This window comes from Bos indicus x Bos taurus, chromosome 9 (genome assembly GCF_003369695.1).
Source record: "Bos indicus x Bos taurus breed Angus x Brahman F1 hybrid chromosome 9, Bos_hybrid_MaternalHap_v2.0, whole genome shotgun sequence".
NCBI classification, from domain to species: domain Eukaryota; kingdom Metazoa; phylum Chordata; class Mammalia; order Artiodactyla; family Bovidae; genus Bos; species Bos indicus x Bos taurus.
In genome coordinates this window covers 13,025,635-13,053,461 of record NC_040084.1, presented here as the reverse complement: position 1 = coordinate 13,053,461, position 27,827 = coordinate 13,025,635, and the positions used below count along the sequence as shown (strand labels likewise).

General features: G+C 41.1%; 1 protein-coding gene across 2 annotated transcripts; it reads left to right on the top strand.

Moving 5' to 3' along the window:
* Positions 1–1,749: 1,749 nt before the first annotated feature.
* CGAS (cyclic GMP-AMP synthase) lies at positions 1,750–26,539 on the top strand. Of its 2 annotated transcripts, none has more exons than XM_027550940.1 (5): positions 1,750–2,494; positions 8,440–8,617; positions 13,938–14,180; positions 21,912–22,014; positions 23,913–26,539. In XM_027550940.1, exons 1-5 carry the CDS (start codon positions 1,871–1,873, stop codon positions 24,262–24,264), a joined length of 1,500 nt encoding a protein of 499 aa, XP_027406741.1. In that variant the 5' UTR covers positions 1,750–1,870; the 3' UTR covers positions 24,265–26,539. The 2 variants fall into 2 exon arrangements, with proteins under 2 accessions (XP_027406741.1, XP_027406740.1); XM_027550939.1 differs by having other exon boundaries at positions 8,398–8,617.
* Positions 26,540–27,827: the final 1,288 nt, after the last annotated feature.

The window sequence follows — 27,827 nt, the reverse complement described above, 5'->3', positions numbered from 1 at the left end:
GAGGCATACTCCTGCACATCCTGGAAGACAGTCCAAGGGACTGTGATTTTAAGGAAATGGCTTCCACCTTTCAGCTTCTGTTTTACTCTTGCCTGAAATTGGTCTGCTTGAGAAGAAGTCTGACTACACACTAGTCCTCCTTCCATTTTACAAAAGAAAAACATCTTTTAAAATTCAGAGAAGGATACATCAAAATACTGGTTTCAAAGAAACCTTTTCAAAAAGTAATCAAGGCATTTTGTCCCTTGACAGATGAATGGAAAACAATGTGTATTATATACATACATATCAGTTCAGTCGCTCAGGCTCAGTCGTGTCCGACTCTTTGTGACCGCATGGACTGCACCACATCAGGCCTCCCTGCCCATCACCGACTCTGGAATTTGCTCAAACTCATGTCCATGGAGTTGGTGATGCCATCCAACCATCTCATCCTCTGTCGTCCTCTTCCCGGCTACATACATATAATACAATGAAATTATTCAGCCTTAAAAAGGAAGGCTGAGGCCTGCTACAACATAGATAAACCTTGAGGACTTTATATTGAATAAGCTCATCATGAAAGGAAAAATATGTTTCCACTTACATAAGGAACCTAGATGGTCAGATTCAGAGACAGAAAGTAGAGTGCTTTCCAGAAGTCAGAGCAAGCAGGAGGGAATGGGGTGTTTAATGGGTAGAGTTTCAGTTTTTCAAGATGAAGAGTTCTTGAGACTGATGGTGGTGATGGTTTCACCCTGAACTGTACACTTAAAATGGTTAGAATGGTTAAAAAAAAAAAAAAAGTACCAAGGCATGCTAAACCTAGGACTTTCTATCAAAGATGTATTTCTGTAAAGGACTTGGCTTTAGAAATCGATACTTGAAAGCCTGTATTGAAATACTCTGGAATCACAACGGCCAAAGCAGTATTAATTATTCAAAATATAAGTGCCGATGTTTGATAGGCTTTTGAGAACCAGTGGATAAAACTCACCAATAAGAACTTTACAGTTTGATTGTGGGTGCTTTTAAAACGATAAGTTTAAAAAAAAGGTTAAGTAATAAATATTTATTCCATATTCAATCCATATTATTCAATCCAATTATTATTCAATATTCAATCCATATGATTCCACCTATTTAAAAAAATATGTTTACTATTAATAAGAAAATCCTTTACTTAAACTTGCATTTAGAAAGTTGCTCCGTCAAGTTCAATATGTTCGATGCTAAGCTGCTAAGTCACTTCAGTCGTGTCCGACTCTGTGCGACCCCATAGACGGCAGCCCACCAGGCTCCCCCGTCCCTGGGATTCTCCAGGCAAGAACACTGGAGTGGGTTGCCATTTCCTTCTCCAATGCATGAAAGTGAAAAGTGAAAGTGAAGTCGCTCGGTCGTGACCGACCCTCAGCGACCCTCAGCGACCCCATGGACTGCAGCCTACCAGGCTCCTCCATCCATGGGACTTTCCAGGCAAGAGTACTGGAGTGGGGTGCTATTGCCTTCTCCGAATATGTGAGATAGTTTTTTCCCAAATGTTCTTGGGCGACACGCCATTAAACCCCTCTCGCTTTCAAAGCTCGGGAAGCTCTTTTGCGCTTTCCTGGGTTCGGTTCTGCCTAGTTCCCAAGCCACAAGGCAGCGCTCGAAGCAAGGAAATCCAGCGGACTCCTGGGCCGGCGTGGGCCCGCGCTTCCGAGGCGGAGGCGTGCCTCTGCGTGACCGCCCCGCCCCGCCCCGTCAGGTTTTCCGCGCGTGCGTCCCACCGCGTTCGCTCATTTCCCGCCACATTTTTAAGTTTCATTTCCTACCGCGATTGCCGATTCCTCCTCCTGCGCCGCCAGTTCCCGGAGCTGGTCTCCCTCAGGGGAACAAGAGAACGCCAGCCATGGCCCCACCGCGGCGAAAGGCGACGCGGAAAGCTTCGGAAACCGCCTCCGGGGTCTCGGCGCCGTGCGTGGAAGGCGGCTTGTCCGCGGAGCCCAGCGAGCCCGCGGCTGTCCCCGAGGCCCCCCGGCCCGGCGCACGCAGGTGCGGTGCCGCTGGGGCGTCGGGCTCCCGGAGGGAGAAGAGCCGCCTGGACCCTCGGGAGAAGCCGCAGGTCCGCGCGCGGGCAGCCCGCGCCGAGGACCAGGCGGAGGGCCCGGCGGCTCCGACCGCGGACGCAGAGCCTCCCGCGGCCCCCGGGCACCCCCTGCCCAGGGCTTCGACTCGCAGCCGGGGAACCGCGAGCTCCGCTCGGGCGCGGAGACCCCAGTCCGGGCCCCCGGAAGGCCCCGGCCTCGGCCCGCGGGCCCCCTCTCCGCATCTCGGGCGAAGGGAGGAGGCGCCCGGTGCCTGGAAGCCCCGGGCCGTGCTGGAGAAGTTGAAGTTGAGCCGTCAGGAGATATCCGTAGCGGCGGAGGTGGTGAACAGGCTGGGGGACCACCTGCTGCGGCGGCTGAACAGCCGCGAGTCGGAGTTCAAAGGCGTCGACCTGCTCCGCACAGGGAGCTACTACGAGCGAGTGAAGGTGAGTCGCCGGGCGCCTCCTCCGCAGTTCCCGGGAGAATACCCACCTCCTGCGCGCCCCTCACTTCCTTTCGGAAGTAATGCTTGAGTGGTCTGTGACACCTCATTAAAACGCTGATTTGTTTTGGCTTTCCATTTAGATTGTAAACTGCACCGTCAGAGAATGTTTTACACCATTTTGAACCCTATACGGCTGCTCATTTTTATTGGTCACAACTTGGAACGCTATATGGCTGCTCATTTTATTGGTGTGGACTCAGTGCTATTTGAAGTTCATTGTTGAAGCTGAAACTCCAATACTTTGACCACCTGGAAGAGCTGACTCATTTGAAAAGACCCTGATGCTGGGAAAGATTGAAGGCGGGAGGAGAAGGGGACGACAGAAGATGAGATGGTTGGATGGCATCACCGACTCAATGGGCATGAGTTTGAGTAAACTCCGGGAGTTGGTGATGGACAGGGAGGCCTGGCGTGCTGCAGTCCATGGGGTCGCAAAGAGTCGGACACGACTGAGTGACTGAACTGAACAGTTCTATTTGAGCTTCCCTGGTTAGCACAGTGGTCAAGAATCCGCCTGCCAATGTGGGAGACCTGAATTCGATCTCTGGATGGCGAAGATCCCCTGGAGTAGTTCTTGTTCGGTCACTAAGTCGTGTTTGTCTGACTCTGCCACACCATGGATTGCAGCGCACCAGGCTTCCCTGTCCTTCACCATCTCTGGGAGTCTGTTCAAACTCCTGTCCATTCATTGTGTGATGCCGTGGAACCATCTCATCCTCTGTCTCTCGCTTCTCCCCCTGCCCTCAATCTTTCCCATCATCAGTCTTTTCTTATGAGTCAGCTCTTCCAGGTGGCCAAAGTATTGGAGCTTCAGCTTTAGCATCAGTCCTTCTAATGAACTTTCAGAGTTGATTTACTTTAGGATTGACTAGTTTGATTTCTTTACTGTCCAAAGGACTCTGAAGAGTCTTCTCCAGCACCACAGTTTGAAAGCATCAGTTCTTCACAGGTCCAACCTTCTTTAAGGTCAAACTCTCACATCCATACATGACTACTGAAAAAGCATAGCTTTGACTAGATGGACGTTTTTTGGCAAAGTGATGTTTCTGCTTTTTAATACACTGTCTAGGTTGGTCATAGCTCTTCTTCCAAGGAGCAAGTATCTTTTAATTTCATGGCTGCAGTCACTGTCCACAGTGATTTTGGAGCCCAGGAAAATAAAATCTGTCACTGTTTCTATATTTTCCCCTTCTATTTGCCATGACGTGATGGGACTGGATGCCATCATCTTAGTTTTCTTAATGGTGAGTTTTAAGCCAGCTTTTCACTTAGCTTTCAGCTTCATGAAGAGGTTCTTTAGTTCCTCTTCATTTTCTGCCATTAGGTGGTATAATTTGCCAGATGGTGATATCATCTGCATATCTGAGGTTATTGATATTTCTCCCTGCAATCTTGATTCCAGCTTGAGTTCCATCCAGCCTATCATCTGCATTATGTACTCTTCATAGAAGTTAATTAAGCAGAGTGACAATATACAGCCTTGACGTACTCCTTTTCCTATTTGGAACCAGTCCGTTGTTCCATGTTCCGTTCTAACTGTTGCTTCTTGACCTGCATACAGATTTCTCTGGAGGCAGGTAAGGTGGTCTTGTATTCCCATCTCTTTAAGAATTTTCTACAATTTGTTGTGATCCGCACAGTCAAAGGCTTTAGCATAACCAGTGAAGCAGAAGTAGATGTTGTTCTGGAATTCTCTTGCTTTATCTGTGATCCAGCAGATGTTGGCAATTTGATCTCTGGTTCCTCTGCTTTTTCTAAATCCAGCTTGTACATCTGGAAGTTCTTGGTTCACTTACTGCTGAAGCCTGGCTTGAAGGATCTTGAGTATTACTTTGCTAGCATGTGAAATGGATGCACATAGTTTGAACATTCTTTGGCCTTGTCCTTCTTTGCAATTGAAATGAAAACTGATCTTTTCCAGTCCTGTGTCCACTGCTGAGTTTTCCAAATTTGCTGCCAGTTTGAGTGAAGCACTTGTAACGGCATCATCTTGAAGGATTTTAAATAGCTCAGCTGGAATTCATCATCTCCACTAGCTTGCTTTGTAGTAATTCCTCCTAAGGCCCACTTGACTTAACTCTCCAAGATGTCTGGCTCTGGTTAGTGACCACACCATCGTGGTTATCCAAGTCATTAAGACTTTTTTTTTTAAGACTTTTTTTTTTTTTTTGTACTGTTCTTCTGGAGTAGCAAATGGCAACCCACTCCAGTATTCTTGCCTGGAAAATTCCAAGGACTGAGGAGCCTGGCAGGCTACAGACCACGGGGTCCCAACAGGTTGAACAGGACTGAGCAGTCACACATGCAGTGATATTTATCACAGGAAGATGTAGTGTATGTATCTGGTTTTAGATCTTAAATACTTTTAACACTGAAGACCACTCATAATTTCATCTAAAGCTACTTGAAAGCCAAATGAGCAAAACTTATATCAGACTATCTGTCTAGAGCATGATTCTTATTACATAAATATCAAACTGTTCAGTTCTATGCATGGTTCAAAGGAAAAGAGAAAGTTATTAGTTAGAACTCAAGGACAATTAAGACATTTAGAGAGCGGTGTCCAGTCAGAATCACTCTCATTTTTATTTATTTTTTTAAAAACTTTATTTTATATTGGAGTATAGTTGATTAACAGTGTTGTGATAGATTCAGGAGTACAGCAAAATGATTCATTTATACATATATATGTATCTATTCTTTTTCAAATTCTTTTCCCATTTAGGTTGTTATATTGAGCAGAGTTCCTTGTTATCCATTCACAAGTCTCCTTTTTAAAATCAAGCTGATGAAAAGAAATCCAATGAAATTTGTTTTATCTAAAACATATATTGATTTTTAAAAATTGATTCTAAAAGGTCTTCATGTTCATTTTAGAGTTGACCCACTGCCTGCCCTCCAGTAGACCATGGCACAGCAGTACTAACCCTCTGTACCTCTGTCCTCAGCCTCTCCTGTATTTGCCACTGTTCTGTGTTGATTTCCCTGGAAAATTCAGAAAAGCACATAAAAGAACAATATTATTGCTTTTTATTTTGTTCACTGTTATTTTGGTGTATTTTTTATTTTATGCATGCACTTGAATTTCAAAATGGGGTTCCAAACTTTCTGAATTGATTCCATTACTTTGAGAAGTAAAAGATACTTCTCATTAACTCTTTCACTTGGATTCATATTGATGCATTTCCATTCATGCATTTTATTGTATGTAGTATCAAATTCTGGGTGAAAATCTGGAAATTTTCTTGTAGAAATCCCTGTGGGCTTGCCAGTTCATATGTTCTTTTTGTCAATCCCCAGCACCTGACCCCCACCCCCATCTAAGCCACCATCTTTCACCTGAACTTTTGCCTTTCTGATCTCCTTATTTGCCTTCTTGTAATATCTTCTCCACAGAGGCCAGAGTAAATTTTCAAAAATATAAAACTAAAACCTACATTCTCAATGAACACAGTGGAATAAATCTGAACTCCTTTCCAGGATCTACATGTCCTCGCAGAATCTGGGCCATGGCCTCCTCTTCAGCTTTGTTTCATGTCATCTTCCTCTTGTCCACATGGACCTAATTTTTGCTCATTGAGCTAAAATTTTAAATGTTAAATTTTAAATTTAAAATTTTGACAATTCCAAGTTTGAGGAAGATGTGAAGCAACTGAAATTCCTTTATGTTGATGATGGGAGGATAAGTTGGTACTTCCTCTTTTGAAAACTAAAATTTTTTTCTAAAGTTAAAGGTTTGCCTATCCTATGGTCCAGCAGTCCTATTCTGGGTGTATATCCAATAGAAATGAGTGCCCATGGCCACCCAAAGACATATGTAAGAATGCTCAGAATAACTATAATAATTAAACTCAGAACTATTTGTAGTTAAAATTGGAAACAATATTCAACAACAGAATACATAAATCTATTTTGGTATATTCCATTAATTGATTGGAATACTATAAAGAATGAGAACTGCCACTATAGATATAGTGATCTGGATGAGTCTCACAATGATGAATGAAAGAAGTCAGATGTAAAGAGTTCCTACTATATGATTTAGTTTATATGATGTTCCCAAACAGGCAAACCTAACATTTGCTGTTAGAAGTCAGGGTCGTGGCTACTCTTGATGGAGGTTTCTGATCAGAAGTGGGAATGCTGCTGGGCATGGCGGTAGAATGTAGAATTTAGAATGTCCACAAGGCTCACTGTCCTTACTGAGATTCAGCCATTTTTCTTGAATAAATCCTCCTTGGATTGTTGCAGGCCATTTGGTTAATTTACAGAGATCTGAAAAAGCTGAATTTGACCATTTCTGGAGGAGTGGATTTTCAGAGGCTTGTACTTCATTCCCATGGATGGCACTTCAAGTGTTTGTTTAACCCTTGTAGTATCTCCTAGTCAGCTTGGGCTACCATAACAAAATGTCATAGACTGAGAGGCTTAAACAACAGACATTTATTTTCTCACAGTTCTGGAGGCTGGAAGTCCATGATTGGGGTACCAAAATGGCTAGGTTCTGGTGAGGGCTCTCAGCCTGCTTTGCAGACCTTGTTCCTGTATCCTCACCGTGTTCCTCAGCACGTGTTCAGAGAGACATGACTGATCTCACTTCTTATAAGTCCACCAGTCCTGTCAACTAAGACCCTACCCCTTATGATCTCATTACCTTCATTAATTCCTAAAAGCCCTGTCTCCCAAGTATAGTCACATTGAGGGCTAGGGCTTCAGTATATGAATTTGGAGAGGATATAGTTCACACAGCACCTGTACATCTCAATGTGGACTAGCCACATTGATGTGGGGGGCAAAAAACATACGGCCACCAGATAATTGTGTTCAATAAGACAGTCCAGTAGCTGTGTTTGAAGCTTACCACTAATGAGTGAAAGACTTGTGCATTTAAAATATTATTTATTTTTAATTTATTTTGGCTCCATGGGGTCTCAGTTGCAGCACATGGGATCTTATGCGGTGGCATGTGGGCTTCTGTGGAGTTGTGGCACACAGACTGGAGTGCACAGGCTCTGTAGGTGCAGGTCTTGGGCCCAGCTGCCCCACGGCGTGTGCAATCTTAATCCCCTGACAAGGATTGAACCCATGTGCCCTGCATTGCAAGGCAGATTCTTAACCACTGGGGAAGTCCCTGCATTTTTAATATAAGAAAGTAATCATTGATTATAATTGCTATCATTATTATTGTGGTGATGAAGAAGATTCTTTGATGCTCTTTATATATATGATGATATTTATTTTTTAGCCATGCTGTGCAGCTTTTGATATCTTAGTTCCCCCACCAGGGACTGAACATGTGCCCTTGGCAGCAAAAACTTGGAGTCCTAACCACAGGACTTCAAGGAAATACCCTGAAGCTTTTAAAATGCTGTGGTTCAAAGACACTATTTAGTTAGTGTGTGACTTGGAGCTAACACTTAATTTGGATGACAGCTGTAAGGCAAGGGGCCTTGATCAACTAGCCAGGAAGTAACTACACACATTTTTGAGACCAGTGACAGGAGGGTGGCTCAGTGTGTAGCTTGTGACATAAAAGGTGGCATCTTAAAGGTCTTTAATTTTATCAAGCTTTGAACTCAGGGAAAAAAACTGGTACAGATTTTAAACCTTGAATATTATTTTAAATTGTTTTTAAAAATGAGTATAGTTTTTATAAATGAGTATAGAACCTGAAAATTGAAACCAATAATATTTTCCCAGCTCTACTAGTCTCAGTGGGTATAAATATTAGGAATCTTGCTTTTCACAGTATGATTTTAAGTGGAAATTTCATGAAAAAGATTGTAGTGGGTTGGAACATATTTACAGGCAAACACAATCAGTGCTATTTTTCCTGTTTCTTAGATTTCTGCTCCTAATGAATTTGATCTTATGTTCACACTGGAGGTTCCCCGAATTCAGCTGGAAGAATATTGCAACAGTAGTGCTCATTACTTTGTGAAATTCAAAAGAAATCCCAAAGGAAGTCCTCTGGATCAGTTCTTAGAAGGGGGAATCTTATCGGCTTCTAAGATGCTGTTCAAATTCAGGAAAATCATTAAGGAAGAAATTAAACATATTGAAGGTAAGATCTTTGACTTTTGATTCTTTAAGGTCTAATCATATGCACTAATTTCTTCTCCTGATCTTTTTTGATTTCCCTGCAGTAGACTGTTGACTACATGCATGCCAAGTCATTTCAGTTGTGTCCAACTCTTTGAGACCCTACAGAAACTGTAGCCCACTAGGCTCCTCTGTCCATGGGATTCTCCAGGCAAGAATACTGGAGTAGGTGCCATGCCCTCCACCAGGGGATCTTCCTGACTCAGGGATTGAACCCGTGTCTCTTATGTATCCTGCATTGGCAGGCGGATTCTTTACCACTAGCACCACCTGGGAAGCCCAGACTACCTTCTAGAAACAAGCTTTTGCTCTTAATTTTCGTCTACTGCATTTTCTTGGTATTCATCCTAAATGCTGATTGGCTCTCTTTTGTTTGCTTTTGTTTTTTTTAGCCGCACCATGTGGCCCTGTGGGATCTTAGTTCCCTGATCAGGGATTGAACCTGGGCTCCTGGTGGTGAAAGCACAGAGTCCTAGCCACAGGACCACCAGAGAATTTCCAGTTGGCTCTATTTTGATCTTCACTGAATATTTGCTGAGAAGCTGCCTGCACCCTTGGGTATAGGTGGTTGAGTAAAATCAGTGGGACTCCCCTCCTGAATTTGCAAAAGCAAATTACAGTGTGTGCTTTGAAGGGAATGAACTGGGAGACGTGGTAGCAGTTGGGATAGAGTGGGTGGTGGAGTAAGGCCCTGTGGCAGAAAAGAGCTTGATAAGCTCAAGGAGCAAAAAGAGGGCCATGTGGACAAGGGGAGGAGTGACATGAAATGAAGTAAAAGTGGCTATGGGCCAGATTCTAGGAGGACTTGTGGATCCTGGAAAGGAGTTCAGATTTTATGCCATGTTCCATTGAGAATTCAGGTCTTAATTAGAGGGTCATTGATTCCCTTGTGGCCCAGCTGGTAAAGAATCTGCCCGCAGTGCGGGAGACCTGGGTTCATCCCTGGGTTGGGAAGAGCCCCTGGAGAAGGCAAGGGCTACCCACTCTAGTATTCTGGCCTAGAGAATTCCATGGACTGCAAGGTCCATGGGGTCACAAAGAGTCAGACATGACTGAGTGACTTTCATTCATTAATGATTGATTGGCTTCATGCTTTTAAAAATTTGCTCTGACTTCTGTGAAGAAGATAGTTTAAGAAGGCAGTTGAGAGTTTGGCTTTGGATAAGTTAAGAGAATCCTATGGTGAAAAAGTATAGTAAAATGAGAGGGTTCAGGAATGCTGGGGGATGGCCCGGGGGGAAATTGCAGTATTAAGCAGAGTGATAAGAAGAGGATCTCATTAGGGGCTGGAGAGAAGAGAGGGAGCAAAAGGAGACTATGCGTGTTCTGCAGGAGTGCTCAGTGTTTACAGCGCACTAACGTCCAGATCATGTTTGCACTTGGTTCGGTTTGTTTTTTTGGGATTGTCGGTAAGTTTGACTCAGAAGTTTCAGTGGAGTCCTCAGCACGTGAGAGAGAAGGGTCAGGATGCTGTAGAGACAGCATAATGGTAATTCTTTAGAAAGTGTTGGCTGCAAAGGAAGAAGGATGGGTAAGTGGGGAGGCAGCATAGATGCAGGGTCAACGGAGAGTGTCCTTTAGGATGAGAGACACTGGATCCCCTTTGTGTGAAGACAGGAATGATCCGGTAGGAGGGGAGGCCACCAATGCAGGAGAGGGAGCGATGGAAGGAGCGAGGTAAGAAGGAAGGGATCCAGAGACCATGTGTTGGGGGGCCTCTGAAAAGTGGATGGACACTCCTAGGTGGTAATAGGACTAAAGGAGACGTCATGGGTAAGAAGGAAGTGGGTTTCTGGATTTAGTGACAAAGAAAATGAGGGTATGCGGTGGGATTTTCTCCTTGGAGATATGTCCTCTCTCGCATTGTCGTCCTTTCCGAAAGTCTTATCTGGGAGAGGTCTTTCACTACTGCTTGTACACCCCGCCCCCCAAAGCCAGTATCTGTCCTCTAGAAGCCTTTCCCAAATTTCTAGCCAGTGGCCATCTCCAGTTGGGTGTCCCACATGCACCTAGAACTCAGTGTAGATGAAATGAAGTTCATCTCAGTCCAGTCTTTCTTCCTTCAGCCAACTCTGTGTTGAACAGTAGACTCAGCGTCAACCATTTCCCAGGCCAGCATCACGAGATGGCCTCCCCGACTCCTACCTTCTCCCTTACCTCACAGATTCAGTTTTATCTACCAGTTCTATTAATTTGAACCTCTTTATTGCTTTCACTTCCAATACATGGGTCTTTTTTTTTTTTAATAAAAATTGTCCATAATCAAGGTGTACAACGTGATGTTTTGATACACATAATGAACTGACTAGCACGGTCAAGCTAATTAGCATCTTGTCGCAGAGTTGCCTTTTGTGTGTGAAGTGAGAGTATCTGAAACCTACTCTCTTAGCACAATGCCCATAAACAGTACAGTTGTATTAACAGTACTGTATTAACAGTATTAACAGTACTGTAAGATCTGTATGTTAGATCTCTAGACTTACTCGCCCTATATAACTGCAACTCTGTACTCTTTGATGAACGTCTTCCCATTTTCCCTACCTGCCCACCACTGGTAACCACTGTTGTACAGTCTGCTGCTATGTATTCGACTTTTTTAGATTCTTTGTATAAATGAGGTCATGCATTTTGCTTAGCACAATGACTTCCACTGCTGACCTGTACCTCCGCAGGAGACACTCAAACACAGTTCTGTCTCAGTCTCTGTGGGGTCTTTGGGTCCTGGTGTGCACAAGGTTTGTTTGAGCCCTCTGAGCATCTCTGGCAGGTATGGGGTTTGATTCTAAATGTAATTTTGCCCCTCCTACTGTCTTGCTGGGGCTTCTCCCCTGCCCGGACATGGGGTAGCTCCTCAAAGATGCTCCAGTGCTTCTCAGCCTCTGCATTGGGAGCGAGGCATCTTAGCCACTGGACCGTCAGGGCTGTCCCCGAGTGTCTTCTGAGTGGCGCGCATGTTTCCTGAGATGGAGGGGTCATGCTCAAACCTGGAAAACAGGGCTGAGTGACAGCTGAGTTACCTGCTCCCACAAGCAGGGTTTCAGTGCAGGTATTACACACACTGACACATGGGAAGCACTCAGATGGCCTGCCCAGGACGCTGAGACTGGATAGGAAGTGGGCGGGGTTGGGGCTGCTCCTGTCTCTCGCCCTGCTCTGCCCCTTCCTTGGGAGGGGACTCCAGCATTCTGGTGGAGCTTTGTTCCCCAGGCTCTAGCTCCCTCTCCCTCTGTGTCACTGGCTGGGCAAGGGTCCATCCTCCCCAAAGGTTTGCTTGTATCTGGTTCACTCTGCTCCCTCTTCCTTTCTTTCCTTTCATACTTTCATCTTAATCCCTTTAAGACCTTGAGGCCTCAAGCCTAGACCATGTCAGCCTCTCTTAAATGTTCAAGCTGGATTTAGTAAAGGTAGAGGAACCAGAGATCAAATTGCCAACATCTGCTGAACATTCAAAAAAGCAAGGGAGTTCCAAAAAAATATCTACTTCTGCTTTATTGACTATGCCAAAGCCTTTGACTGTGTGGATCACAGCAAATTGTGGAGAATTCTTCAAGAGATGGGAATACCAGACCAGCTGACCTGCCTCCTAGGAAATCTATATGCAGGTCAAATCTGTATCCAGTTAGAAATGGATATGGAACAACAGACTGTTCCAAATCGGCAAAGGAGTAAGTAAAGGCTGTATATTGTCACTGTGCTTATTTAACTTCTATGCAGAGTACATCATGTGAAATGCTGGACTGGATGAAGCACAAGCTGAAATCAAGATTGCTGGGAGAATTATCAATAACCTCAGATATGCAGATACCACACTTATGGCAGAAAGCAAAGAATAAAGAGCCTCTCAATGAAAGTGAAAGAGGAGAGTGAAAATGTTGGCTTAAAACTCAACATTCAGATTATAGCATCTGGTCCCATCACTTCATGGCAAAGAGATGGGTAAACAGTGGAAACAGTGACAGACTTTATTTTCTTGGGCTCCAAAATCACTGCAGATGGTGACTGCAGCCATGAAATTAAAAGACACTTGCTCCTTGGAAGAAAAGCTATGACCAACCTAGACAGCATATTAAAAAGTAGAGACATTACTTGCCAACAACAATCCATCTAGTCAAAGCTATGGTTTTTCCAGTAGTCATGTATGGATGTGAGAGTTGGACTATAAAGAAAGCTGAGCACCAAAGAATTGATGCTTTTGAACTGTGGTGTTGGAGAAGACTTTTGAGAGCTCCTGGGACAGCAAGGAGATCCAACCAGTCTATCCTAAAGGAAATCAGTCCTGATTGGAAGGACTGATACTGAAGCTGAAACTCTAATAGTTTGGCTACCTGATGTGAAGAACTGAGTCATTTGAAAAGACCCTGATGCTGGGAAAGATTGAAGGTGGGAGAAGCGGATGACAGAGGATGAGATGGTTGGATGGCATCACTAACTCCATGGACGTGAGTTTGAGTAAGCTCCGGGAGTTGGTGATGGACAGGAAAGCCTGGCGTGCTGCAGTCCATGGGGTCGCAAAGAATTGGACACGACTGAGTGACTGAACTGAATGACTTCCACATTCATCCACATTGTTAACAAATGGCAGGATTTTCTTCCTTGTTACGGCTGAATCATATTCCATTGTCTGTATATGCCACAGTCTCTACTTATTCATCTGTCAGTGGATTGTCTCCATATCTTGGCTGTTGTGAATCATGCTACAGTGAATGACAGTTGCTCCCTGTGTCTTAATGCTCACTGCCTCTCTGTACGACAGGCCTCTGCCCTCTGAGTTGGTCTGTTGCTGTGATCTTTTTTTTTTTTAATTTGGCTGCCCCACATGGCTTGTAGGATCTTAGTTACCAGACCAGGGTTTGAACCCCCACCCTTGACAGCATCAGCTCAGAGTCCCAGCCACTGGACTGCTAGGGACTTCCTGGTGAGGTCTTCTAAATCACGTCTCTCCTTCGTGCTGCTCATCCGACCTCATATGCAGGCCTTCCTCCAACTGCCAAACACAAATTGAAATGAAAATTTAATCACAGCACTCCCAGATCCCACAATCCTTGGGGGCTCCTTGTTTTATATATGAAACAGAATCTTGATGATACCCCCACTGCATGAGGGGTATCAATCAATACTGGTTAAATGAGTAAAACACTGCCTTGTGGGGTCATTTTCTTCTTTAGAACTAATTTTTGTCTTACAGTTAGTATTTACAGGTCTCCAATTATAATTATTTTTCCTGTGTTGTCAGAGAAAAATGGATTGATAAGCCCTTTCTTCCTTATTATATCTTTAAACAGATACTGATGTCATTATGGAGAGGAAGAAAAGAGGGAGCCCTGCTGTAACACTTCTGATTAGAAAACCTAGAGAAATATCTGTGGATATAATCCTGGCTTTGGAGTCAAAAAGCAGCTGGCCTGCTAGCACCCAGAAAGGCCTGCCCATCAGTAACTGGCTTGGAACAAAAGTTAAGGACAATCTAAAACGACAGCCATTTTACCTGGTACCCAAGCACGCAAAGGAAGGAAGTCTTTTCCAAGGTATCTTGATTATGAAGCTTTACGTAAAGATATCCATAGATAGAAGAGTCGTTAATGTTACGTTCTAGGGCAGTGAAAGATCAACTGGTGCTGTTGGCATTTCAAGAACCATTGGGCCAAGACGGGAGTTTGGTGAGAGATGGAATTGCAAAGGGCATAATTTTAATAGTAATATCAAATACTCAGCTTTAAAATGTTTACTAGCCCGCGTTTGAATGTTGTTTTTGTTTGTTTCTTGCTAGTAAAGAAAAGCAGGACTGGCCTTGCAATCTGACTGCCCTGGATTTGAATCCTGAGGCTTCTTCCCTCATTAGGTGTGTGATCTGGAGCTAGTTATCAAGCCCCTCTAAACCTGTTTTGGTCATCTGCATATGTGGGTTAATCAAAACTACTTGAAAGATTCTGGGAAGATAAAAATGAGGCAGTGCTTGTAGAATCCCTAGTTGAGTTAATGGCAGCTGTGTATTCCTGATATTATCACCAGAGCCTCAGCTGTCACTCCAGCCTCATTCCTCTCTCCTCTGTCTGCTTCTACGGCTCCCCATGCCGCTGGCAGAACTTCCTTGCAGCCTCAGCTGTGATTCTGCCCACTGGTTGGGTCTCCTCACCCGTGTACTGTGGCTTTCTGGGTCAGGACAGGTTTTCAGGTGGTGGTCTTGGGTAACATTCAAGTTGTGAAGACTGGGCTGAGATAGTCTACAGGTGAAGCTGAATAATGGTGATATCTTCTGAGGTAGAAAAAAAATTCACCGATTATTTTCTTTTTCTCTCATAAATTATAAAGGACTTTTAGCACCTACTACTGCTGGACTCCAAGGAAATTGGAGGACAGATAACAAAAGAAGCCAAGTTATCTGATAACAGATGAGATCAGATAACAAATGAACATATCCAAGAAATCGTCCATCATGCTTAGTTTGGTGGCTTGTTTTGTGGACACACCTCATAACTTTATATTGCATATATGTAGGAGTCATTTTCTGTAAGAAAAGTTGTTTATAAGAAGGAATTACATGTATCATGATTTTGTGAAAGGAATATAACTTTCTGGAGAAGGGTGTACAGTTTCTAGCAGGGCTATCCCAAGAAACCCTCATTGCATGTGATACAGAAATTTCAACAGGACCCATACTGCTCTCTTTGTGGCCCTTGGCCAACTACCTTGGGGGTGACTGGGAGACCCATCAGCCTAGAGATGAGGAAGCATGCTTCAGTGGCCATGTGGCTATACAAAGGCCAGTGTGGTTAGATAGTTCCTCATATCCATGCCTAAGATAAAAGTGGAGGCGGTCAGGCACTCAGCTGACCTCTGCTCTGGCACCCTTGGCTGGTCTCCATCTCTCCTCATTTCAGATTATTCATATTTAGGCAAAACCCTGTGGCTATGTCTGTGTGTATCTGAGTGGCTAAGAGGGGCAATGAAAATAACTTGTATTATCAATAGATAGGTATGTATTACACCTATATTAGCTTTTTTCTTTTCAAATATCTTATTAAAAATATCCTGGTCACAGGTATATTTTAAAATATATACTTTGATTTTTTTATCAAAAATTTCAATCTTTTTTGAATCAAAAATAATGATTTTGATATTATCAAAAAATGAAAAAAAATTGTTATCAAAATAATAATACAGGTGTTGTTACCAAGAATATAATTATTTTTTAAAAGTATAAACTTTATTTGCAGTTCTTTTTGTTAAGATAAAAAGACAATCAAAATATTAAGTTTATTTTCTGACCTTAAGACTTGAAACATAATAGTTTTTATTACACTAAAATGTACAAACATTAAAATACAAATTCCTTCAAACTGGTAATCATCCATAGTTGACTTTATCTAACAAAAGAGATTGAACATCAACTAAATACAAGTATCATTATGTATAAAATAAAACTAGAAGATATTTCTTTGCATTAAAGATCATTTTCACAATGATACTTAATGAGCATGGCAAGGACTATACATTTCATCACATTTATCAATACCTCATGTCAAAATGTATGCAAAGAATGCTAAAATAGAAAAAAAAATCAGTAAAACTGCAGCGTTCTCAAATATCTAAATTGTCTGCCTACATTTTAAATTCATTTAAATGCAAAAAAGTTATTCATCAATTTCAGTTCTGATATTCCAGTCAATGAACATGAAAAGCTTTATTTAAAAAGAATAATCCATACACTGTTGATGGAAGTGTTAAATGGTACAATCACTTTGAAAAACAGTCTGGCAGTTTCTTATACAGTAAAACATATGTCTTCCCTAATCCAACATGAAGTCCATAACACATTTATACAAGAATATACATAACAGCCAAAATCTGTAAATAGCCCAGAAGTCCATCAAAAGATAATGGATATAATGTTTATAAACTAGAATACTACTCAGCAACAGAAATCAATGAACTACTGATAAAAGAGGGTCTTAAAAACATTAAGACAGGTGAAAGAAAACAAACGAAAGGTCCGTACTGTATAAGCTCAATTATATTACATTTGAGAACAGGCGAGATTTATCTACAGTTTTTTATTTTTAATTAGAACATGGGTTGCCTGAGGTGACTGGATTGATTAGGCAGGGGCACAAGAGAACTTTCTGGAGTGATGATAACTTTTTAACTCCAGATACGGCTTAAATTACACAGGTATAGTCATTTGTCAAAACTCATCAAATGCAATATTTAAGATTTGTGTGTTTCACTGTTTGCAAATCTTACCTTAAGTATCAAACACACACAGATAAATACTGACCTCCGAAAATCATGCTGACATGTTTATGGGTAAAGTATTCTAGCTAATTCCACAACTTGTTTTAAAATAACATTTTTCTCGGGCATCCCTGGTAGTACAGTGGTTAAGAATCCACCTGCCAGTGCAGGGGACATGGGTTTGATCCCTGGTACAGGAAGATCCCACATGCCACAGGGCAGCTAAGCCCAGGCACCACAAACTACTGAGCCTGAGCTCTAAGACCTGGAGCAGCAACTACCGAGCTCATGTTCTGCAGCTACTGAAGCCTGGTGGGTTAAGCTAACCAACTCAGCATGCTTAAAATTCATTTTCATTATTGTTTCTAATTTTAGACATTGGATTTTAAATGTTGATTTAGTTTTGTTTTTTAAATTTATAAAGCATTCATATGGTCTCAAAGTCAAAGCTACAGAGAAAAGTATTCTTAGGGAAACACAGCTTCCCTGTATGTTTCTTCTACCCTCTTCTCTCCTTTCCCGATTGGAAATCCATTAATTGTTTTGGGTTTACCTTTCGTTTTTAAAAAGTACAAGCATTTTTTGTCTGTAATATATATGCGTATGTATATATATTTATATGCAACCCCCTTTTTAAGATAATGAGTACATTTTTTCTATTTTTACTTAATATCTTGGCTATCACGCCATAGCTCTATATAGAGATAGCACTCATTCCTTTTTTTGTTTTTTAAAATACTTCTATGTATTTACTTTCTTTTGGCTATGTTGGGTCTTCATTGCTCCTTAGCCTTTTCTCTGGTTGTGGAGAGCTGGGGGCTCCTCTCTAGCTGTGGTGCGCAGACTTCTTGTTGCGGCAGCTCTCTTGTGGTACACAGGCTTCAGTGGTCGTGGCCTCCAGGCTCTGGGGCACAGGCTGTATAGTTATGGTGCACGGGCTTAGTTTCTCCAAGGCCTGTGAGATCTTCCCAGATCAGGGACCTAACCTGTGTCTACTGCCGATCCTTTGTTGCCAGGCGGATTCTTTATCACTGAGCTACCATGGAAGACCAGCACTCATTTCTTCTTTTAACAAAATTTTTATGCTCTTTTTAAAGGTTACTTTCTATTGAGAATTATTGCAAAATATTAGCTATATATTTCCTGTGTTGTATGATGATACATCCTTGTAGTCTTATGCCCAGTAGTTTGTCTTTCCCACTTCCTCACCCCTGTATTGCCCCCTCCACTGGTAACCACTCATTTATTGTCTTTTATCTGTGAATCTTATTGTTATTTTCACTAGTTTATTTTTTTAAGTTCCATGTATAAAATCATGTCATAGAGTGTTTTTGTCTTTCTCTGTCTGACTTATTTCATTTCGCATAATACCCTTCAAGTCTGTCCATGTTGCTGCAGATGGCAAAATTTCATTCTTGTTTTTAATGACTGAGTAGTATTCCACTGTATATACACCACAGCTGCTTTATCCATTCATCTGTTGATGGACACTTGGGTTACTTTCATATCTTGACAATTGTGAACAATGCGGCTGTGAACATTGAGGTATGTGTACCTTTTCAAAAACCCCACCAAGGGTTTTTTTGAGCACCCATTCCTTTTTACAGTCTATTTTTGCAGTTTGTCAAGGAATAGTAAATCCATATCTAATTTTGCTAGTATTGCCAAAGTAACCTCCATACAGAATTACCAATTTGCATTCCCAACAGCTGCGTGTAGGAAAGTACCCAGTTCACCCTCAGCTTCATCAACAGAACTCATTAAACTTTGGAATGTTTGCCAATAACTCAAAAAAGGGAGAAATGATACCTCAATGTCGTTATTTAAAGTAAACTTTTAATTTTAGAATAGTTTAAGATTTGCCAAAAAAGTACAAAGATAGTATAGAGAATTCCTATATACCGCATAACCAATTTTCCATTTTAGCATCTTACATTAATATGACACATTTGTCACAATTAATGAACCAATATTAATGTAGTCCTGTTACTTAGATTTCCTTAGTTTCTACCTGATGTCCTCCTTCTGTTCCAGGAGCCCATGTAGGATGCTACGTTCCATATAGTCGTCATGTCTCCTTAGTTTCCTCTTGACTGTGACAGTTTCTCAGTCTTTGTTTTTGGTGACCTTGACAGTTTTGAAGAGTACCAGTCAGATATTTTGTAGAACAGCCCTCATTTGGCATGTGTCTCATGTTTTTCTTGTGATTAGATTGCAGTTCTGGGTTTGGGGGAGGAGGACTACAGAAATGAAGTGCCGTTCTCATAACATTGCGTCAACGGTACATCGTGGGCCTGACTTAACACTGCTGGTGTGGACCTTAATCTCCTGGCTCAGGGAGTGTTTGCCAGGTTTCTTCCCTGTTAAGATCTTCTCTTTCCCCCCTTTTCATACTGTGCGTTTTAGAAGGAAGTCACTGTGCACAGCTCACACTTAAGCTCACCTCTTTAAGAGCAGAGTATTTACACAAATTATTCAGAATTCTTCTGCATGGGAGATTTATCTCTTCTCTCTAATCTGTTTACTTAAACCATATCAGTATGGACTCATGGGTATTTGTCTCATATTTTGGGCTATAATTCAATACTGCTTTCATTTTGTTGCCTAAATTGTTCTAGCTTTGGTCTTCAGGAGCTCTTGCAGTTGGCTCCTGTATCCTTTGGACATATGTCCCATAATTGTGGTTTTTTTGGTTTTTATTTTCAGTACTCATTCACTTTCTGGCACTACAAGATGCTCCAGGCTCATCTTGCGTAATTCCTGCTTCAGTCCTAGAATCAGCCATTTCTCCAAGGAACTTTCTGGATCATTTTATTGTAGAATGTATACTAGAACTGTAGAAGTGTGATCTGGGTGCTATGTGTGTTCTGCTGCTAGGGTGTCATCCCTTTCAGCTAGGGGAGCAAGGAAATATGTGTATGTATACTATCCCCAGGATATGCACAGCTCACCACCTGTATTTGTATCAAGTGGTACATGAGTTCATGCTGATGCCTCTAACTGTAATCCGTTACCACGTGGGTCATCTTGCCCTCCCTCCTTGCTATCTGTAACCTTTCATTCCAACAGTGAGAAACCTGGCTCCTACCATCTGCCACCCACCTAGCCCATTGTTCCTTGTTCAGTTCCCACCCACACATATGAGCGCTTCAGAATTGCAAACCCATTCCCCTGTGTGCACGGGGCACATGTACCGTTCCTTTCACCTTCAGTCTTACAGACCCTGTTTCCAAAGCAACTTCAGTCAACACCTTTTGCCCCCAGCCCCTTCAGGGAGGTTGTGTCATATGTTTGTGATACAGTTAGAGCCCCTTTTCACAGTGTGCATTCCTTCCTGAGATCCCTTGACCATCTTAAATGACTTTTTTAACAGTTTGTGTATGTTAAGGTTCACTCTTCATGCCATGAAGTCCTATTGGTTTTGACAAATGCATTGCATCATTATCTATAATTACATAATGTTTTCACTTCCCTGAAAAGTCCCTCTACTTACTCAACCTTCCCCATCCCAAATCTCTGGCAACCACTGATCTGTTTACCATCTCTGCAGAGTTTGCCTTTTCCAGAATGGCATGAATGGATTGTTGTAAATGGATTTATATAGCAGCAGTGAGCACACCTCTCTCTGTGCCACCTTTTCCATATATTTATTATCTGTATATTATGTATGTATTATATGCTTTTTTCTGTCCCCCCAAAATCTTTGTCTGTCCATGGGCTATATACCATTATGTCATACATAATGTCACTTTATAAGTCTCAATAGTTGCTTTCCCACTCTGTCCTTCTTCAAGAGCATTTTAGATATTCTTGACCCTTTGTTATTTTTATAAAAATGTTGGTATTGTCAAGTTCCACAAACATTTTTTTCTGGAGTTTTGATTGTGAGAGCATTGAATCTGCAGATGAATTTGGGGAGATGTGATGTATTTATAATAATGAGTCTTTAATTCATGTGCAGGTGCACATCTCTGTTTATTTGGATTGCCTCTAATACTTTTCAGTGAAGTTTTAGAATGTTCTCCACAGAAATTTTGTATATCTTTTATCAGATTTACTCATAGGCAGTTGTAACATTATGAAAAATTGTAAAACAGATAAGTAGACTGAAGAATATATGGAACTCACACATACCTGTCATTATGTTTCTTTTGTATTTTCTATACACACGATTATATCATTGATCAGAAATGATGGCTTTGTTTTTCTCTTTCCAGTGCTATCACCCTATTTTTCCTTCTCTTACTGTGCCTGCTACGATAGCTATTGCATGTCAAACGGAATGAGGATAGCAGCCTACCTTCCTGTTTTCAAAGAAAAAACTTCAACTTTTTATGTTAGATTATCATATTGCTATCATCAGATCAAGGTTCCATCTGCATTTAAATTACTGAAAGGTGTTTAAACGATGAATGAATATTAAATTTTATTGGCTGCATTTTCTGCATCTGTTGAGTTGGTCATATGTTTCTCCCCTGTTCTGTTAATGCTACAGGTTGTGTTGATTGACTTTTAAAATGAATTGATTGACTTTTAAAACCAATGCCTGGTATTAAAACTCAACAGTGATAGGATGGGTCAGAGCTATCCATGGTAAAACTTGGGGAGACAGGGGAAATCATTCTATTACGTAAAATTCCAAAAATAGAAAAAAAGGAAATGTTCCCTGATTCATTTTGCATAAATACTAAAACTTTGCAAGGATAGTATAAAAGAATAAACAATATAGAGACAAAACATCAGCAAACAGAATTTAGCAACACATAAAAAGCAATAGATCTTACCATAGCTCACTATATTAAGCTCTGACTTCTTCCCCTAATTGTTCTCTATCTTGGCCCATTGTTTGCTTGGTCAAATCACTTGTTTTAATATGTAAGCACATTATTTATCCGTTCACTTCTTTTGGTCTGTCTCCTCCTAGAAATTTTTCAGAATTATATTTTAATGAAGGAAATCACTTAAATATTTGTTACTGGATGCTTTTGGTAAAGTGCTTTTATGTTTTTCTTTTGGATATTAAGAAGAAACATGGCGGCTGTCCTTCTCTCACATTGAAAAGGCCATTTTGACAAATCATGGACAAACTAAAACATGCTGTGAAACTGAAGGAGTAAAATGTTGCAGGTAACCTCCTTATTTTGTAAATGACAGACATACCAATAGAATGCTTAGTTCTTTGCTGACTCCATAGTTGAAACCTGAAGATTACCACTGATGGGTTGAGTCCTGGGGGCAGCACATGGCTGGATTGACCAGGGGTATTGGAGTGTAAACATGAAACCAAGGACGCCAGGTCCAAGGGACTAAGGAAAGAATGTTGTTAGAAGCAATGCTGGGACCTCCCTGGTGGCCCATGGTTAAGGCTTCAGCTTCCAGTGCAGAGGGTACGGGATCAATCCCTGGTCGGGAAGCTAAGATTCCCGTGTGCCTTGAGGCACAAAAACTAAAACATAAAACAGAAGCAGCATTGTAACAAAATTTGATAAAGACTTTAAAAATGGTCCATATTAAAAAAATAATCTTAAAAAAAAAAAGGGACTGCTGGGGAGCATAGACCTGAGCCTGGATGCTATGGACGTCTGAGAGGAGGAAAGAGTGGAGGGTGTGAATACTAGCCATGACAGTTGGGTTTGCCTTAACGTTCTGGTTGGTTCAAGGCAATGAATAATAATGTTGCAATAATGGGAAGAGACCAAAGGACCACTCTTACTGGGTGCTGGTGCTTGCTTTGAGATGGTTTAGCTATGAGGAAGGCCAGGGAATGACAAGCCAAGTTTGAAACAGCACTAAGATGTGGGTAATTATTTTTCTTGATTAGCATACATACCATAAAGAACTGAGTTTTGAAAAGAATCATTCATTTCAGTTTCTCAAGTTGGGCTTTCCTGATAGCTTAGTTGGTAAAGAATCTGCTTGCAATGCAGGAGAGCCCAGTTTGATTCCTGGGTCCGGAAGATCTGCTGGAGAAGGGACAGGCTACCCACTCCGGTATTCTTGGGCTTCCCTTGTGGCTCAGCTGGTAAAGAATCCACATGCAATGTAGGAGACCTGGGTTCGATCCCTGGGTTGGAAAGATCCCCTGGGGCAGGGAAAGGCTACCCACTCCAGTATTCTGGCCTAGAGAATTCCATGGACTGAGTATAGTCCATGGAGTTGCAAAGAGTCGGACATGACTGAGCGACTGTCACTTTCACTTTCACTTTCAAAGCTGAATAGAATAAGGATCACAGAAGTTAAAAGGTTAAACCAAGGATACCCAAAGTGTGGGCACAGAGGGTTCTTTAAGGCTTCACATGCAGGCTTTGAAGCAAGCATTAAGAAAAGTCTATTGTTGATAAGGCTTAATAATTTTATAAACATTAAGTTTTGTCAGCTACCAAAATAACTGAATGATTAATCTAAATCAAAATAAGACAATGATTTTATAAAAATTAAAACAAGATTTTTCTAAATACTAAACTGGATGAATAATGTAAAATATCTGTTAGTTTTCATGTAGTTGAATTAATCGTAATAGAATAAAAACGAGCTATGAATGGGGAAGAGGGAAGGAGAAAATATGTTTTTGAAACTTTTAAAGTATGTATTTGAAAAAATAATTAGGTTTTATAATATAATAATTATATTATTTATACATATCTTTGGGCTTCCCTAGTAGCTCAGCATAAAGAGTCCACCTGCAATGCAGGAGATGTGGGTTCAATCCCTGGGTTGGGAAGATCCCCTGGGGAGGGCATGGCAACGCACTCCAGTATTCTTGCCTGGAGAATCCCATGGACAGAGGAGCCTTGCGGGGTACAGTAAATAGGGTCAGAAAGAGTCCTACAGGACTGAAGTGACTGAGCACGCACTCACACATACATACCTTTATTGTTTTTTGTGTCTTTATAAAAAATGTATTATATATCTGTATTGTTTACTACATCTTTGTATGTTTTTCCTGTAAGATGCCTGAAGTTGTTTGTGGAATGAAAAAGGTTGTAAAGAAATAAAAATAAATGCTTCTGTTTTCTATTCAACAGGAAAGAGTGTTTAAAGCTGATGAAATACCTTTTAGAACAACTGAAAAAAAAGTTTGGAAAGCAAAGGGGACTGGATAAGTTCTGTTCTTATCATGTGAAGACTGCCTTCCTTCATGTCTGTACCCAGAACCCGCATGACAGTTGGTGGCTCTACAAAGACCTGGAGCTCTGCTTTGATAACTGTGTGACATACTTTCTTCAGTGTCTCAAGACAGAACACCTTGAGCACTATTTCATTCCTGATGTCAATCTCTTCTCTCGAGACGAAATTGGCAAGCCAAGTAAAGAATTTCTGTCAAAGCAAATTGAATATGAGCAAAACAATGGATTTCCGGTTTTTGATGAGTTTTGAAATTTTATTTTTAAGAAGAACCCAAGAATTAGAGTGACTTTATAATAATTGAAATGTATCACAACAGTGATTGACTAAAATGAATATAATTATTCAGCCATCAGTTTGTCTTCATCAAGTCTAATCAATATAAAAGGATGGATTATCCTAGAAAAGAGATTATTTAATAGAAGCAAAGGAGTATTTAAGGGTCTCCCTGGTGGTCCAATGGTTAAGAATCTACCTGCCAATGCAGAGGACATGAGTTTGATCTTTGCTCTGAGAAGATCCCACATGTCCCGGGGCAACTCACCACGTGTCACAACTACTGAGCCTGAGCTCTGGAGCCTGCAAGTCGCAACTGCTGAGCCCATGTGCTACAGTACCCCCTAGAGCCTGTGGAGCCTGTGCTCCGTAACAAGAGAAGTCACTACAGTGAAAGGTCCTCAAACTACTAGAGAATAGCTCTCATTCTCTGCAACTAGACAAAGCCCTCATGCAGCAACAAAGACCCAGCCATAAATAAATAAATAAGTAAATCTTTTAAAAACAAAGAAGTATTTAGAGTATAAAAGCTTTATCAGAGTGGGGTGAAAAGGACGAAATACAGATCACCTCAATTAAATTCATCAAGCACTTACTGAACAGCACTCCTGACCTAGCACAAATGTGTGGAAGGTGGCAAGGGACAATGTTAGAAATGATCATTGCCTCTATGAACGGGGTAGATTTTATTGAACATATGAATATATTTGGAAGTAGTGTCCTGTCCTATGTGATAGGATAGGTAAGAGGGAAATGAAAAAATCGGTTCTGCATGTCTTGGGAAATTGATTATCTTTTATAGAAAAATATAGGATACTTTACTACATGGCTAAATATAAAACATAACTTATTTTCTTTTACTTTCAGTAATACTTTATATGTATTTCTGAAAAAGCAATAATACACGTATTGTACAAAACTGAAAGAGTATGAAAATGTTACCCTCTCTCCTCTACTCAGCATTCAACTTGAGGGAGCTGCTGCTTGTTAACTTTTTTCTATTCATGTATTTTGCACATTTTCTTATTGGCTGTTTTATTGTTTTCTCATCATCATTTTATTTTGTTGTCATTCTCATGTAACGATTAACTTCTGTGTGGATTGTCTATATTTTTTGTGTCTTTTTGTGAGTGAGGTTTTAAAATTTACTTCTTGAACTTATCAGTCTTTATGCTTATGTGCAATTTTATGTATCTTGTTTAACAACCAAATGTGTTTGAACATACTAATCATTGGACATTTGGAGAAGAGTTTCAGTGATAAATAAATAGAAAATAGTATGATAAATAAATAGAAAATCGGGCAAACAAAAAAATCCAAGCTTCTTTTAACTCCAGGAAAAATTGTGTCTAAGAAAAGAAAATCATAGTTTAGTTTGAGAATATTGCTCAGCTGTATTTATGAAGTCAAAGTAATATTATAACTACTGGCTATATTGGTTTTCTACTGTTGCATTAAACTTACCATGAAATTAGTGGCTTGAACAATACACATTTATTATCTCACCATTTCTCTGGGACAGGCTTCTGGGATGGGTCTACACAACATCTCACAAGACTTCAGTCAAGGTGTAAGTGGGGTTGCAGTCTTATCTGAGGCTTCCCCAGAGAATTCAGTTTCTTATGGTTGTAAGACTGAAGACTTCAATTTCTTGTTGACTGTTGGCCAGAGATTGTCCTCAGCTGCTAGAAACTGCCTTCAGTTCCCTGCCGTGTGAACCGGCCAGCATTGGCAGCCCCCAGCATGTCAGCAGTTCACTGCTGGCAAGGGAGGGAAAAACTCCAGCAAGAGGGTGCAACAGTCTTATTTCACCTAACAGCGAACATGTAATCGTGTGTATCTCATAACCTTTACCACATAATTGGTTGAAAGCAAGTCACTATTTCCACCCATATTCAAAGGGAGGGGAATCACTGAAGAGTGTTAGGTCAGTTTAAACAACTGTATAGTTAGGGGGAAGACTGTTCCCCTGAGACCAGTCCTGACACCAATTGCAGCTTGAGGAGGTTCTCCAAATCATTCTTAGGTTTGATAAGTCACTGGAAGATAGAACTCAACTTAAACCAGTATATTCATGGTTACAGTTTATTACAGGGTAAAGATACAGGTTTAAATTAGCCAAGGGAAAGAAAATGTCCGCAAGGGTACCAAACACTGAGGTTCTGTTCTTTTTGCCTGGGAAGTCATGGATATGTTTTTGTCTCTTGTCATTAGTGAATAACAATAAACACAAATACTGCCAACCAGGGAAGCCCACCTGAGTTGAGAGTTTTTATTGGACCTCAGTGATTGTCTTGATTTAATGCTATGTTTTCAGTTTTGTTATCAGTTATCCTAGCTTTTGGGCTTCCCAGGTGGCTTAGTTGTAAAGAATCCACCTGCCAATGCAGGAGACACAGGTTTGATCCCTGGGTGGGGAAGATCCCCTGGGGGAGGAAATGCCAACTCTCTCCAGTATTCTTGCCTGAAAAATCCCATGGATTAGGAGCTTGGTGGGCCCTAGTCCGTGAGGTCTCAGAGTTGAACACAACTGACTAACACTTTGACATATGTATATGCATATGCTGGACGCAACTGAGCAACTTTGACTTTCACATACATGTATAATTTTACTTACATGTACACACATTATGTGTTGGCAAAACATTTCAAAGTAATTTATACGTATTACTATACTTCATCCCTAAGTAGATCAACATCCTCCCCAAACCAGTAATTCCCTACCTCATACTATTCTCATGCTAACAATAATTATCTAACATTACCTGATACCCTTTTTTCCAACTCTCAAGATCTGAGAACTTTTAAAGTCGGAAGTCCTATCCATAAGTGATAAGATATTTCCTTAAAGTTTAATAAATGCAATTGATAAATTATGGTTGATAATAGTTGAGTATAATGAAAAATGTTCTGGTCTGTCACAGCACAGCACACTGCACATCCTAGCTTTACATGAGTTGGAAGAGTTTTCATCTTTATTTCTGGTATGCTAGATTTACCCTCTTGAAAGCCCTTGATTACTTTTCCTGTTTCTTCTGTTTTATCTATTCAATTTAACTACCAGCTTAAATTTGCTAATTTAGGAAGATGCAGTCACACTTGAGTTTATATTTGACATACAGTGTTCCAGTGGTTAGGAGTTCGCCTTGCAATACAGGGGATGTGGGTTAGATCCCTGAATTGGGAAGATCCCACATGCTTGGGGGCGACTAAGCCCGTGTGCCACAGCCACTGAGAGCACAGCCTAGAGCCTGTCTCTGCAGCAAGAGAAGCCACTGCAATAAGTCTGCCCGCCCCAACTGGAGAAAACTGAGGTATAGCAAGGAAGACTCCGTGCACACAAAAATAAAAGGAGTCCGTCGTTTTTCACTGAACTCGTATTTTCTAATTTGTTAATTTCTACTTTCACCTTTCCTTTTCTCTCCAATCTGCCTATCAGTAACACCAGGAAACTTACTGCATAAATAAATAATGTAAGATTAGGTAATGAGGGCCTAACTAATTATACACAAATATAAATACTAAATGTTAATAGTAAT